The sequence below is a fragment of the Chiloscyllium plagiosum genome, unplaced genomic scaffold (genome assembly GCF_037043375.1).
Source record: "Chiloscyllium plagiosum isolate Xiang-an unplaced genomic scaffold, Cpla_swu_hap1 HiC_scaffold_43, whole genome shotgun sequence".
Classification (NCBI taxonomy): domain Eukaryota; kingdom Metazoa; phylum Chordata; class Chondrichthyes; order Orectolobiformes; family Hemiscylliidae; genus Chiloscyllium; species Chiloscyllium plagiosum.
The window spans coordinates 27,623,742-27,640,123 of NW_028270181.1; the positions used below are offsets into that span (position 1 = coordinate 27,623,742).

General features: G+C 44.4%; 1 protein-coding gene across 1 annotated transcript in view; it reads right to left on the minus strand.

Moving 5' to 3' along the window:
• The window catches only part of LOC122541757 (S-adenosylmethionine synthase-like), a 29,557-nt gene extending 17,941 nt beyond the window's left edge, over positions 1 to 11,616 (minus strand). Inside the window, exons 1-4 of the mRNA XM_043678702.2 lie at positions 11,327 to 11,616; positions 4,710 to 4,787; positions 3,345 to 3,467; positions 1,055 to 1,167 (exon numbers count right to left, since the gene is read on the minus strand). Of these exons, the coding sequence (XP_043534637.1) occupies positions 1,055 to 1,167; positions 3,345 to 3,467; positions 4,710 to 4,787; positions 11,327 to 11,420 (408 nt within the window). The 5' untranslated portion in view covers positions 11,421 to 11,616. The remainder of the gene's footprint in view (positions 1 to 1,054; positions 1,168 to 3,344; positions 3,468 to 4,709; positions 4,788 to 11,326) is intronic.
• Between the last annotated feature and the right edge of the window lie 4,766 nt (positions 11,617 to 16,382).

A 16,382-nucleotide genomic window follows, 5' to 3' on the forward strand; every position in this document is an offset into this window, starting at 1 on the left:
TGACACCGTTCACGACCACAATATACCCCAAAGCACTCTGCAGCTAATGTGGCACACTCAGAATGAAGTCGCTGTTGCAAAGCGATAGCCAATTTGTGCACAACAAGCTTCTGAAAAGCAAATGCAATATAGTGACCCAGATAACTTCAGTGATTCCTTATGAGCCAGGACACTGGGGGGAACACACAACCACACACACCCCCCCCCCCCAAATAATGCCACTGAATTTGTTTTATGTCCACTTCCTGACTGGATGAAAGGAGCTTTGATTTATTGACCCCTCAGAATGACTTTCCACAAAGTAGCATTCCCTTTGAGCTGCAGTCGGAGTGTCAGCTTATGCTGTCATCTTTGGGTAGGAGCTTGAATCTATGATTATCTGACCTGTTGAATAGCAAACCTGGCACCATCTGTATTAAATGGCACATAGTTTTCTATTTTAAGCAGAGACTGCATCACTTGCGTTATGCTATTGCACTCAACACCACCAGAAATGATGGGATTCAAGTAAACCATCAGCTTCATAGCCAGTCCATCTAATCTGGAGCATCAAGGGTCTTAAACAATGACAGTGGCCTTTTGCTCATGGATCTAAAGTGGACAAGTCTTGGTCTCTTACACACAGCTCTATCCAAGCCACCAGCTTTATAACCCCAAGGCAGTCTGGGCTGTGTACCCTTGGGCAGAATCAGTGCAGCCTGTAGCACGATTAAAAAGAAGTGCTCACCAGCTTCTCTGTAAACCCCAGGAGTTTCAGCTCTCCCATTGGTCACTTTGGCTCTCCCGACTCACCCAGTGAGGACCATTGAAACTGAAATGTTTAGTCAAGGTTGAAGCCAGAAACTCAGGCCTGCAATTAGATCTCAGTTCTTGATATTTCCAATTGGAGGGGGTGGGGGCGGGATTTGGATTTGAATCCTGAAACAATGGAAGTCCCAGGAGTTTGTCTGTGATACAATGCTTTGCTGGTTGCCTCAGAGTCTTCATTGGATTGTGACGGTGAGAGGCCTCAATATGATGGTTACACACAGAGTGGTGATGGCCATTAACACACCTGGTCTCCGGCGCCAATGTCATCTTCGTGTCTGTCTAGGTGGACTCCCTGTGCAATGTCAGGCGACTGCTGCTCCAAGGCAACCAGCACATTGCAGGTCTTGTAGTCAAAGCCTGCACACAGCAAACAGCAGTGAGAGCCCAGCAACAGATACATGTCCCACATACTGAAGAACATAGAGCACAGAGTTTAGAATCTTAAAGCAGGGGCTTTCCACTTCCCTTTGCCTTCCCACTCACTGGATCAGTGACCAGTCTTGGAACTCAGCAGCACTTGGACCCTCACAAAAAGCATAGTACTGTGGATTCTGAAACAAACAGTAGCTCTGAAGACAAGTCATACCAAACTCAAAACCTTATTTCTCTCCACAGGTGCTGCCAGACTGGAGTTTCTCCAGCTCATTGTGTTTATTACATCGCTCCTGCCATGTTGAGAATTATTTTATTGGTGCAAATTGCAGAAGGTTATAAGTTGGAAGTGAAAGAGAGCAAGATTTTAATAAGCTGGGGTGAAATTCCAAGCCATAGGACGTGAGAAAGCCCATAATATTTTCATGAATAATGAACACGTTCTCCATGTGTAGTAGAATTTAACTTTTCCAGTAGGGATTATTTGGAAGATGTTTGAACTATCGGATTAGGGTTTATGTCAGCAAGTGAGGACCGTTACTGTTAATTGTGCAGGTTGTTGTCAGTATACACAGGAACCTCGATTATCTGAACGAGATGGGCAGGCACATTTCCGTTCGGGTATTGATTATTCAGTTCATTGATTTCCTCCGGGGCTCGGAGTTTTCTGTGAAGTCTGCTCCCGGTTCAGGAGACGAGACAGCAGCACACTGTGCACGAGACCCCATCCGCTGCCTGCTCCCACCCTCCCGTCTGCCCCCACCCCGCCCCCCAACCCCGTCCGTTCCCAACACAGTCCGCTCCCAATACCGTCCCCCCCCCCCAACCACTCAAACCCTGTGCCACCCCCAACCTCATCCACTGCCACCCCGCCTGACCCCAACCCCACGTCTACCCCATCTCGCCCCCAAAACCCCGTCTGTTGCCAGCCTGCACGCCCCAACCCTATCTGCTCCCACCCCGCCTCCCCAAACGCCATCCACTCCCACTCCGCCTCCAAAACCCATTTGCCGCCAAATCCTGTCCGCTCCTACCCCCCCCCCCCCCCCCCGAATCCACCCCCCCCCCCCCCCGAATCCACCCCCAGCTACTACTGCCCGACCCACCTCTGTGCGCCCCATCCCACGGGGGCAGCCGGACTGGACACCAACAGGCTGCTGCTGCCTTTGTGGGGTAAGTCTCCAAACAGCGCACATACACAATTTTCTACAGGTTCCACCTCTACTCTCTACAGGAGAATGTTGGGGAGATTATCTGGGAAAGGGGGTTCAGAATACACCCTTGTGTAGAACCCCAGGGAAAGTGTGGAGAGAGGGGGAGGGTGGGAGGTCAGTCATTTAGAGACGGGGCCTGGACTGTTCAGGACTGTCCTCGGCAGCATTTCAATGAGCCAAATTCGTTTTTAATCATTGTACCTGTAAACAAAAGACGTGATCAGGGTTGAAACAGCTTTTTGACGTAATGTTCCTATCGGGACCTTGAGATCTCCTTCGGATAATCTGGCGTTTGGATAAATTAAATTCAGATAATCGAGGTTCCTCTGTATATTTAATGCAGGGGAGGATGAGACAGGAGTGAGGATTTCTGCTGGTTGTCAGCATGCAGTCTTAGTGCTGCTTTGGGGGTGAGGCTCTTCTGCTGTTGGAGGGCGAATTGAACTGCTGCAGTGTTTGGATGATTAGCACCATGTAACTGAGCTACGCTACAAACCTTGTGCTGAGTTACTGCATCTCAACAGACTTTTGGTCAAAACACCATCAGGAGTTTATTCAAAGTGAGCACCACCAACAAGCTGTGTGGGAAGCACTACCTGGACAATACTGACACAGGGACAGGATTGGGGTTTCTGTGAGACTCTGCAATGGTCTAGGCTTATTCGTGAAAAATGATAAATTGCACTACATTTCCCACTGCCTGGTGACCTCTCTGGCTCAGCTCTGTACAGTTAGCAGAGAAATCCAGTAAACTGATGATGCCTTGAGCTAGTTCCCATGTGTTAATCACTGGATAGATGAAGTGTAGAATTATTTTGTGAAATATTTTGAAGTGTATCATGTGAACTGAAATGGAGAGGCTTTTAAATAGTGGTTCCTTCTCAATGCAATGCAAGGTGTTGATCTTTTAGTTTAAGTAAAGTTGACACCATGGGACTTTTCACTGACCTTTAGTGGAATTGTCATATCCAATGTACTGTATTGTGTCTCTCACCACCTTCTGGTAATCAACAAAGGCGCGAGAGGTGATCTCCCCACATAACAGCACCATCCCGGTCTTGCAGACAGTCTCTGTGGAACATAAGAGGGAAATGGCAATGAGTGCAAAAGTTGCTCTCTTAAATTATGTTACTCATGGGGAGGTGGGGATTTAAGCACTGGCCATTACAGGCATCTGAAGCCAACATTAATCACAGCCATGTCGAGTAGAACATGGTTTTGATACAGAATAGAATTCACAATATGCTACAAAACCTCTCACTGCAGCTTCTGAGAAAGCTCCATGTTCTGGTCTGTAAGTGTGAGACCACCAAATTCATGTGGAATTATGGATTGTTTAGCTGAATTCTGGAGAATGTTTGCTTAGTTGCTTTCTAATTGTAAGTTCAGTAAAGTGGTTATTTGCTAATTACAGAGCACAAATGGTAATCAATTGCATTCCACAATCCCTTTGATTTCATTACAATTCACAAGTATCATCCAGTAATCAGACCTCACTTTCGCTGTACCCTCAGCTTCAAAGTTGAGAAGGTACTAAGGGATGCTGTTAAGGGCTGAAGAAGGGCTTATGCCCGAAACGTCGATTCTCCTGTTCCCTGGATGCTGCCTGACCTGCTGCGCTGTTCCAGCAACACATTTTCAGCTCCGATCTCCAGCATCTGCAGACCTCACTTTCTCCCCATGCTGTTAAGGGTGGCTCATTAAGGAGCCCGAGCAAAACAACTCGAAGGGAATTAAGGGGAAAATCTCACCACTGGCTTGAGTCATATCTGGCATTAATGAAAATGATTGTAGTTATTGAATGTCAGTCATCTCAGCTTCAGGACATCTCTGCAGACCAGAATTAACAGCTCAAAAGCAGGCCATTCGGCCCCAAAGGCTCATGTTGGTGTTAATGCTCAAAACAAACTTCCCATATCATCACCTCTCCTATGGACGCAATCTTTTCCATCTCATAGCCTCATGTAGTTTCTTCCTTAAATTCCTCTATGATTTTCACCTCAACCATGCCCGGTGATAGTGAGCTGTACATTCTCATCACTTTTTGACAGAGGAACCTCTAATGTAATCTCTATTGAGTTTATTGGTAACTATTGTATTTATGGGACTGAACTTTGGGTTCGCCTGCAGTTGAGAAACGTCTATGTTTACCCTGTCAAACTCCTTAATAATTGAAAGACTTGGAAGTTTAACTTCTTTGTAGTTTATTCCCATTGTTGTAAGCTAATTCATTGCAAATCCTTCCTGGGTTCAGTATTCAAACGGTTGAAGACATCACATTGCTCTAGACTCACAATGACACAGTTCACTCACCACATGCAACTTTAGCATCAGGGTCCTGTTTAAGATGGGCATCAAGCACAGCGTCACTGATCTGGTCACAGATTTTATCTGAGGAAGAGAAAATTTGTTTTAACATGAGCAACAACATAAATTTGTGTAAGTGGCTTGGGCCACTGAGTAAGGATTGGGCTACTGAGTAAGGAAGAGGGAGATTAGGAAAGGCTGGCAAATAATGACGGATTTAATGATTATTAAGAGTTGAAGTTAAGGATTCTGTGACTGCAGGATGGATCAGTGCACACCAAGATTTGTGTGGCCTCTGTATCCTCCCAGTCTGATGCCTCATGTACCCACCATTCATTCATATGTTATGTCAGCCATCTTCATTGCCCTTGAACTAAGTGGCTCATGGATTCATTTTAGAACATGTTTAAGAATGAACTATTTTGTTGTGGATGTGGAGTCACATGTAGGCCAGATTGGTAAGGATGGCAGATTTCCTTCTCCAAAATAAATTATTGAATCCCTACAATGCAGATAGGACCTTGGATCTCTACAATTACTAGGAATGGTGACAATATCAAGAGGCTAATTACCTCTCCTGTAAGCTTTACAGAAGCATCAAAACTAGGAGCAGGAGTAGGCCATTTGGCCTTTAAGCCTGCTGTGCCATTCAATATGACCATAGCTGGTTCTCTGTTTCAACGCTTTCTCTCCACACTTGTTGGTGCCTTCAAGATGAAAAAAATTATCAATCGCTTTGTTCAATATATTCAGTGACCTGGCCAGCACAGCCTTCTGTGGTAGAGCATGCCATGGATCAACCACCCTTTGAATGAAGAGATGTATCCTCATCACAGATCTAAATGATCCACCTTGTGACCTGAGACTATGATCCCTTGTTCTAGACTCCCCAACCAGTGGAAACATCCTTCCTGAATCCAGTCTGTCTATCATATTAAAGAGTTTTATACATTTCAATCAGATCACCTCTTATCCTTCTGAACTCCAGTGAATACAAGGCTGGTCAAACCGATCTCCCTACATAGAACAGTCCTGTCATCCCCAATATAAGCCGAGTGAACCTTTGCTATAAATTGCCAGTCACTTATTGAGAACAGCTTTCAATCCCTGTGGTAATTGAATTTCAATTTCACCAGTTGCTGAATTGGGAATTGAACCCACATTCTCTGGACATCGAGATTTCTAGTCTAAGTGGTTGTAATACCATACCATGTTCCACCCTGTCATTGGTCAAAGAAGAATGGGGGCAGGACGGGGTGGAGGGGGGGTACTTTCTCCAGTAATCTGATCAATATCAAGCCCTTATCAAACATCACTAGAAACAGGCTCTGCCACCATAGCCCCATTTCTCTTTGTGATGCCTTGTGAATTAGCTACTGAGTTGACATTTACAACAACTTCAAAATCTACTTGCTTGGTCATAAAGTGTCTTGGGACGGCTGATATCATGCAAGATGCTATATAAATGAACCTTTTTATTTGGAGACATTGCAGTGCCTCTGGAATGCATAGGCTAACAATATCAGCCAGAGTTTCAGCTTCCAATCACAAGCCAGCCACAGGGAGGGTGTTGGCTGGAGTGGATTTGATTAGTGGGATCTGGTTGCAGTACAGGAGGTTGACTTATGTACCTGGGACTGTCCTCTAGCTTAATATTGGTGCCTTCGGTCAGATGGGGAATATGAATGCAGGTTACATTGGGATTATATTGTCAGTAAAGAGCGCATCTCACCCTCAGTGTGAGACCCTGTGTGTCTTTGAAACATAGGCAGTGCAATCAGCTGTCATGGTGATGGGCAGAAAGTCGCATAACAGTTTTAGAAAACTGCAAGAGAATTTGTTGATTCTCATTGGAGTTCCTAGAACAGCTGAGTATTAGAGAGCAGCATTCCCAGTACTTTCCATTAACAAATCTGCTTTCAGATTCTCAGATAGCAGAAGGCAAGACACTTTTATCACAAGATTGCAGCAACAACAAAAGTTGACAGCTCAAGTTGAGCGTTGATGAGGAGGTGTGGACTAAGATTTCACATCCAGATCGCATCCACATTCTGAGATCACATGGTACTGCTTCGCAACTGTCTGTCCCACACATCTACTGTGTGTGACACTCCAGGACTGAATGAGTTGCACTCCCATGTACTGGAGACCATGTTGGTGTTGAATCGTGCTGTGTGGCTGGAACACTGACTGGCAACTGTACCAGATTGCAGGTAAAGACTATTCAAAATTAACCCCCCTTCCGTGCCCCCCAACTCTTGTGGTAGATCTTGAAAATGGAGCCAGATTCCCCACCCTCAGAAACATGTCATGTTTTCGCTGACACTTGTGGGGTTACAACCAGATGATCATTTTTAGGACCACCCTTTCACATCTCCACCTCACCCTCCGCACCCATCCTCGTTATTTCCCACTCGGGATTCTGTGTTTTAAAGTTTCAGGGCGGGAGGACGGTGATGGGGAGATGGATAGGTTACAGTAAGAGGTCACATTTTTAAGACAGAAAGGAAGAGGATGTTTTTTTCTCTCTGTGGGTTGTGAATCTGTGGAATTCTTTATTGCAATGGGCTGTTGAGTTGGGTCGTTAAGTATATTCAAAGATGAGATGGACAGATTTTTACTCAGGAAGGGAATCAAAGGTTATGGGGGGAATGACAGGGAAGTGGTGTTGAGGATTGTCAGATCCGCCATGATGACAGAGCAGACTCAATGGACTGAATGGCTTACTTCTGCTGCAGCTCATGGTTTGCCTGGGGGTGGGGACAGCTGGCTGTTCCTGGGATCTTGATGTGTTATATTCGTCACAGCAGAAAACATACCTAGGACCATCCCAGGAACAGAGAATCTGCAGCAACTGGGGTGTTTAGAGGGATTGGAAAACCCCAATTCCCTGGAGCCCACCACCCTTTGTGTTTGCCTCACATGCATGTCATTCCCCAATCTGTGTTCTTCAGGGAGTGCACATCGAGTTCCTCCTTCAGACAGTGTACACTCCAGATAGAGGAAAGATTAGCCTTGGAGAGAGTGCAGTATAAGTTCCCCTGAACGATAACATGGTTAAATAATGAGAACAGGTTGCGTAGGCTAACGTAAAGAGTGAGCACTAACTTGATGGCTTCATTATGTCCTGTACTACTCTTAAAGAAAAGAAACTTAATTCTTAATCAACCCATTTGTGCATATTATGACACACCTCCAGGTGAGAATCTGGATCTTCTGGCTGGAAGTAAGGAGACCAGCCATTGCCCTTATTGCCATATGTACTGTTTGATCATTTAAATCACTAGTCGGGCTAGGAAATAAATGCTAAACCGGTCAACAACTTCACAACCAGTGATGCATTCCACCTGTACTTAAAATGCTACGGAGCTAAATGCCTTCATCCCTTTTATGTGTACTGAACAGAGACAGGGTAAGGGATGATGGGTGAATACCTTAAAATCATAGATACAAAGTTGCACTTCGCTAGTGAATCACAGAGATACATTGCACATATGGACGAGCTGGTCAGTTGGTTCTTTGTTTCAAAAAACCATTCCATACAGAAAGATTCAAATCTATTGCCAAACCACCCCCTCCCCCCACCACCACCCAGGTCGCTAGTGATGGGACTCCCTTCTTGAATGCATCTTTGCCATGATCATACATTCCAGACTTGTCACTTAAATGTGAACTACTGAAGAATAAACCCAAACGACACTTCCTTGTTGAGAAAGTGGAATCAAGAGATCAGGTTACCTTTTGTTTCTTGCTAAAGGATGTTGGAATTACAAAGGACCTTGGGTTAATCTTCACGGCTGGTCTCTTTAAGGGGTTATTAAAATGAAAATGACCCTTCTTGTGGTTAATGGCTGAGATCTTCTAACTAATTAAAAAGCCTGTTCCACAAATAATGTTTGCAGACATTGCCACTGCAAAGGTGAAATCCAGAAAATGAGCATGAAAAGTTCAATCCTATCAAGGTGGTATGTGGATGGGTGATACTAAAACTCTGTTGGTCCAACTATCAGGAGCTATATATGAGAACAAATGGAAAGAAATGCTCTGGTTATGCGACATTAATTATGTTCCTCATAAAGAGATTTTGTAGGGCATATTCTAAGCAGAGAAGGAAAATGACTCTGCCTAAGAAACAGGAATGGGATGTGTAGAGAAATAGGTTGGTTTAGAAGTTTCACCTTGCGTAACCATACCACCATTTCGTTGTTAGGGATTCACTTTTGTACCTTGATTGAGTGGAACAAGAGAAATTTGCTACTATGAACATATAAATTAAGTAAATCCATCTTCCTAAATCTCCAGACTCTTCTTCAAGAGATAAAAGGATAAGAGTCCTGCATCATTTCAGGTCTACACCTCTAAGAAATGTGGTTGGAATAGAGAACTCCTGAAATCCTAAGATGTAAGCACATTGTACTTCTGTAACCATAAGTGGAAACATCTTCCAAATCTGCAACCTCTAACATTTCAAAGGGCAAGGGCAGCAGATACATGGGAGCAACCTCCTGCAGGGTCCCCTCCAAATCTCTCCGCACCCTGACTTGGAAATATATCACTGCTCCTTCACCGTTACTGGTTAAAATCCTGGAATTCCATCACAACATAGTGGGTGTGGCTACAGCACATGGACTGCAGAGGTTTAAGAAGGCAGCTCACCACCACTACCACCTCGAGGGGAGTTGGAGGATGTGCAGTAAATGTAAGCCCAGCCAATGATGCCTATAGCCAAAGTATTGTTTTAAAATTGATCATTAGTATAAAGAAGACAGTATGTACCAAATACTTACTTTGTCCCTCTTGGAAAGCTTGTTGACTTTATTCTTTGTTCACTGTCTGCCATCTTCTAACACTGAATAGGAAACAGATCTATGGGTAAGGTTCCGTTCGCTGTGTGTTAGTGGTATTGGAAGTCCATAGCTCCTGTTACACTCCAATTCTAAAGCTGAACCCTGGAGAGTTCTACTCAGTGGGTAGATGTCATCCAGGATGAACCAAGCCATGGCAAATGCAGGAACCCTTCCCCAGGCTAAACCCAGCAAGAGACAATGCAAATTGAATGATTGTAGAAGAGCCCCCCAAAACTGTTTGATATTGCAAGGAGGGGCAACTGGGAAACACCAAATTGTTCAGGTTTGGAGTCTGAGAGGAATAAAACAAGGAATGAGAAATAAAACAAGGCCTGGTTTACACTCTTTTTCTGAAATTTCTCTTTTATCATGTGGTTTGCTGATATTCCAAGAGTTTGTGTTCAAGACACACTGGTTAAGGAGAAGGCAAAGTCAAGGACTTCAAAGTAACTTTATTATAAATTAATTCTAAATACTGCAATACATGATAACAAATATACCAGGTCTGATTTTATAGATATATTAGGCAAGGACTAATGCACTTTCTTCATGTTCTTCCAAAGTATTCTGACCCTGTTCACACTTCTGCTATGCAGCTATGTGTCATCATTGGGAGGTTGCTTCATGGTCCTGAAACCATTACACAACACTTTCTGATGATCTGCTATTGAGGTTATGATATTGTATGTAGGAGAGCACTCTGGACATTTCTAGGCATTATTATTTGTGAATCACCTCCCCGGTAGCAGTCCAAAGCCCCCAAGCCAGAAAAACAGAGGTTGGTTCATTGTCACATGCTCAGATATTTGTGTAATTAACCCTAGGGAGTGCAGGTTGACAAACTGAGTTCACTGGGAGTGCTCAATGTTGGAATCGCTGACTGCTATCTGTTCATGCAGGTGGATACAAACAGACAGCACATCACGAAGAGTGCGCTCAGCATCTGGACCAACATTCACCCCTCAGTCCACACCACCAAAGTGAATTAATGACTTAAAATCATCAATCTGCAGTTTGCAGATCTCTATGTCATACAGTACATTTTCTCTCAGAACAACACTTGCTACTGTCAAGATGTTTTGTCATCATGAAGTCATTTGGGAATAAGATAATGAAGAAGGTGCTATACAAATGCAAATTCTTACCTTTGGCATCCCACTGCTGAGATTGTCCCACATTTCCATGACTACATAGTCACCCGAATGCACTCATTTCTCATTCTCCACTTTATTGCCTTAACCACTGTCACTCAGACACCCTCTTCCTACCAAGGGAAGTTTTGATTCCCTTCACTAATCAAACCCCAGCTGACCAAGGCTCATAATGTACCTTCCCATTTGTGTCTCCCCACCCTCACCTGCTCCATGTTTAGAGCACAGCCTGTCCAGTCAACATATTGTAACTATTACCAGAAGACAGTGGGTCAAGTCCCACTCATCACTGCAATCTAGGCTAACGTTCCCAGAGCAGCGCAAGGGGAACATAGCACTGCCTTTTAAAAGGGACATTAAACCGAGCTCCTGCCTGCCTCTGCAGGTGGACATTGACGATCCTCTGGTATTATTTCCAAGGAGAGCAAGGGAGGTGTCCAGAGATCAGTATTTATCCCTCAGCCATCACTCCAGCAAAAAAAAACAAGTTATCCAGTTGTGATCACTTCGGTGCCTATGGAATCTTGCCGAGCACCGACTGGCTGCTACATTTCCCACCTTGCTGTCGCATTTCACTTCCGAGGGGCGCTACAGAAATGCAAGGCCTCCCTGTGCCCTGACTTACCAGGGTGCCCCTCTCCCACAGATTCTGAAGTGAACATGAAGACCCCTTCATCGTGTACGGCGTTGCCATGGCGACCGTCCACCGGGCGACTCATTCTTGGAAGATTTGGAAAGGCTGGTGGATGTTCCAGATTTCTGTCCAGTTCTCTGTTTCTCTTCAGCCAGGAGGTGGGGACAAGGGAACCCCTGATCTCCTGACTCCACAGCTCTGGCTTGGAGAGGGCTCCTGCACCTCCTTTATAAGGCTAGGAGAAATGTTACTAACATCATGTGAGGTTCAATGTGAGCAGGGAGGAGGGGGCAGAGACTGACCCACTGAAACTGAGGACATTGTTTCCCTGAAGCCTACACATGCAGTCCATGTGACTCAGCACCCAGTCAGTTACACCCTAGCCAACTCTGCTTGATCAGCAGTGTCTATTTCTTAATTGCTGTTAATCATTTGTGCTATTTTAGGGTAGGATTCCCCCCCTAAGTATTTTGCTTTTGGACAGACCTGTTGGAGAGTTGAATCTGATTGATGGACACAGAGGGGAGGGTGCTAGGGGGACGGTCCAGCCGGAGGGATTTGTGTTTTTTTGGAAGCAGACGAGGCGAGATGATGCAATGGGTAAATAGTGATTGTGCAAAAAAAAACGTGTTTGGTTTGCGCTGCCTCTTTCCACTCGGTGGCTCTTTAGAAGCTGTTATCACAGACCAAGAGAGACAGGCGGGGAAAGTTGTTCCAGTTTCCTTTCTAGAAACCGTTCTGATGCCAAGATAGAAGGAGAAACAGCGGCAGCCCACGGTTCACAATCCCCTCCAAAGGTTGGATGTCAAAAATCTTTAACCAGCCTCAGAAACCTACACCTGTTGCTACAGCAGTTTTGTGGATTTGGCTGAAAGGGTCGATGGGTTTTCTGACGTTTCTCTCCGTTAATTCGAGCGATCTCAGCATCGAGAAATGTAATTTTGCTTTTTAAGAAGTTAGAATTTTCAGGGAGCATTTCAGCTTTTTGTTCCCAAAATGATAGGGGGTGTGGGTGGCGGAGAGAGATATAAAAAAAAATTGCGACCAAAGGAAGACATGGATGAATATCAACAAAGTTTCTTTTCATTTATTGCTCTGGTCAAATGGCATAGGAAAATTAAACACACCCAGTGTATCAGCAGAGGGGTGTATCAGTGGTGAGACTGAGTTCAAGTCTAACTGTGTTAGTATTGAGGCTTGTTGAGTGTGGAGGAGTGGCTGATTGTCACTTCCTGTTCAGGTGTCATGTACCCAGTGGTACATAACTCACCCTGTGTCATCTACCACCCTGACCCTGGGTGACGACCCCATCCACAGGACAGATCCTGGGCTGACCTTATTATCTAGCTCCTGGGTTCCTTGGTATGGGGACAGCCTGCAACCTGAGCAGTGGCCACCGGGAGTGCCGTTGGTAAAATACCAGTGTCGACGGGTAGAGACATCTAAGTGGTCATTCGTTATGTCACTTAGGGGCATCAGTTGGCTCAAGAGTGAGCAGGCTGCCTAACACGTGCTCTGCTGCTGGTGAAAAACCACTAGAGGTGGGTACATGATTGGTGCGGTGCTGTCAACCTGGCACCCAATTTTACACCTCACTCACTCGCAACTGTCTCAGAGTGGGTGTCCGGATAGGAGGTTGAATAGAGGCATAAAGTTCCAGCCATGGTGCCTGATGCCTCATGACTAGATCTTTCTGAACTCATCCTTCCTTCATCATATGACTGAACCCCCCCCCCCTCCCCCACACACACACACACACACACTCTCTTGCCATCCTATCCGTCTTCCACAGCTATGTGGACAGGACACCAGATCAGGGCAAAAACCAGGGCTGAAATGAAAACAAAATTTCTTGAAGATGGCTCTCTAACTAATTTCGCAATCAAAACCAGTCACCCCGGAGGGAATAAAAACAGTCAAAACGCAATAATATTTGGAGATGATCACATTGGCCATACTGAAGCTCCATTTTGAAGCATACATGACCAGTACATCTCATTCGTCAGTTTTACTGGGGTTTCCTTCTTGGATTAGAGGGTTTCAGCTATCTGCCTGGCCAGCAGCCCTCGGAAATGGGACTTCCTCCCACATGGCGATAGAAGACTCAATTAACAGCCAATTTAGTCAACCGAACTGATTTAAGACTCCAGCCCATGAACGTGGGGCAGGCTCGATTCAATACATTATCATAATAATCACTTGATGGGTTTGAGGAATAGGGGAGGGGTTGAGAGATAGGATGACAATGCAATCAAAATTTTAACACAGAAAATATGTGAGAATGCCAAGTTGATACAACACCAACACCGTGTTCAGAATCAATCCAGATCCATTCTTCCAAACGCCAGCACAAAACTGTCCTTCAATCCTGCACTCAGCTGCTCACTTCCAGTGGAATAATATGATCCACATTATTGACTGAAATTTATAAAATCTATAACATATTCATATATTAATAAAGCATGATAAACATACACATATGGATATTTACAATTGGGGTGTGAACAATACTGATATGGCTGCGTTTATTGTCAATCTCTGGTGCCGTTTGAATTAAGAGTTGGAGGCTTGTGTAAACCAGACTAGGGGAGGAAAGGATCACACTTTGGGATGCCAGTTGGGATTTTACATCAATCCTGCACATTCCATTTATTTGCTGGTGCCAGCCCTAAAATACTAGATTACAATGAGTCTTTTTGCACAATGATAGTATAATGTAATTGCTTAATAAATCTATAATTGTATAGTGGATGTTTGAAGATTTGGTCCAAAATAAGTCCTTTTTGCATTATTGGTGAAATTACAGTTTTACTGAAGATGGTTCCAATGTAATGAACAAAGGTGATTGCGGATTTCAGGGATAGTAGTGTGGCTCAGATGGTTGTATTGAGAAGCTGTTGATGAATCAATTGCCCTGTTAAGCTGTGCAGTTTTCCTCTCCCTGGTTATCTGATTTAAATGACTCAAATAAATTTCTATCCCCTCAACCCTAACACTGTCAAACGAAATTCCCAAGTTGCTCTTCATTATAGGCAATAAAGGTCAGCAGTCACACAATATATGTGCTTTCATCAGATATGGCTACTGATAGCTGGGTCAGCATTCAGTGCTCATCTCTAATTTCCCCAGAGAAGGTGCACTCTGTCCTGAGGAGGGTGCAGTGGTTGTGGTAAGAGTACCCACTGTATGGTTGTAGAGGGAGTTCCAGGATTTTGGCCCAGCACTCCTGCAGAAACAGCAATGTAGTTTCAAGTCAGGTTGGTGAGTGAATTGGAGGGGATCTTGAAGGATCTGGTACTCCCATGTACCTGGTGCTGTTGTCCCTAGGTGATGGAGATCATGTAGAATGACAAGGTCCTGTGGAAGTTTAATTAAAACTGGGGTATGAGAATGACGTCAAGTTCATATAGATGATTCAATCAGAAAATAGTTTGTCATGTGTTAATTTTCCTGTCCTCAACAGTCCATCAATTTGGCAAAACTAGACTCCTAGAGACTGTGTTGTGCTCAAAACAGAAAAATTTGTAAATTGAACCATTATGGATCAGTTATGGCAACAGTTTTTAATAGATTTTTTATAGAATCCCTACAGTGTGGAAACATGCCCTTCGGTCCAACAAGTTCACACTGACCCTCCAAAGAGTATCCTACCCAGACCTATACCCCGACCATATTACTCTACATTTCCCAGACTAATGCACCTAACCTACACATTCCTGAACACTATGGGCAGTTTAGCTTGGCCAGTTCACCTAACCTGCACATCTTTGGACTATGGGAGGAAATCGGAGCACCTGGAGGAAACTCACGCAGACATGGGAAGAATATGCAAATTCCACACTGACAGCCGCCCGAGGTTGGAATCAGTAAACTGTGAGAGATTATTCATATCCCCATTCTCTCTCTTCCCTACTTCCCTAAGGCATATTCAAGCATGTTATATTGTTTGCCTCCATGATTGTTTATTTCCTGGAACACCTCACTAGCCTGTTACCAGAAACTATAGCTTGATGAGTGCCATTCCATATCAGTTTTTAAAGCACTAATGTAATGTTTTAAGAATATTCCTATGTGGGACAATAACTGCCATGAGGTACGGATTCTTGTAACTATCACATTATCGGCAACTCATTTGAGACTAAAGTCTGAGATGGATGTTTAACACTATCACCAAGATGTGTAATGAATTTTCATCCATTGGCTGGAAACATAAATTAGATTAGATTACTTACAGTGTAGAAACAGGCCCTTCGACCCAACAAGTCCACACCGACCCTCCAAAGAGCAACCCACCCAGACCCATTCCCCTACATTTACCCCTTCACCTAACACTACAGGCAACATAGCATGGCCAATTCACCTAATCTGCACATCTTTGGACTGTGGGAGGAAACTGGAGCACCCGGAGGAAACCCACGCAGACACGGGGAGAATGTGCAAACTCCACACAGATAGTAGCCCGAGACGAGAAATGAACCCAGGTCTCTGGCGCTGTGAGGCAGCGATGCTAACCACTGTGCCATCGTGCCGCCCACAATTGAATCTTTTTAAAACAGATTTTGAAACTCAGACTGAACTCATGGGTTCAAGATGGCTAAACCAGACTTACATAATTATACATTCCACATTCCAACTCCAATGAGGATCATAACAGCAAGTCTGCAAAATTCTCCAGAGACAATGATCTCTGGGAACTCTCACCATCTTCTATTTTGTTAATAAGCACCAACGGGAACCACCTTAGTTATTCAAATATTCGAAGTGGACTGTTTAGGATTAATTGCTGGGACAATGGGACATGGGTTCAAGGTAGCTCATCAGTCAGGAGCTAATCGAGCTAGGGTTGGAATATACGACCATGCTTGAATTTCTAGCAACTGGGGAGATCAGTATCAAGCCAACAACTCTGTGTGCTTTAAGCACATGTTCCCTCTCTAGAAGTCAGATTAAGCAGTTGAGCAGCTGATTCTGTCACCATGTGCAGTGAACAGGTAATTTAAACAGAGAACTCAGATCTATAGTTGTGTCCTCAGTAGAACCGATAGAT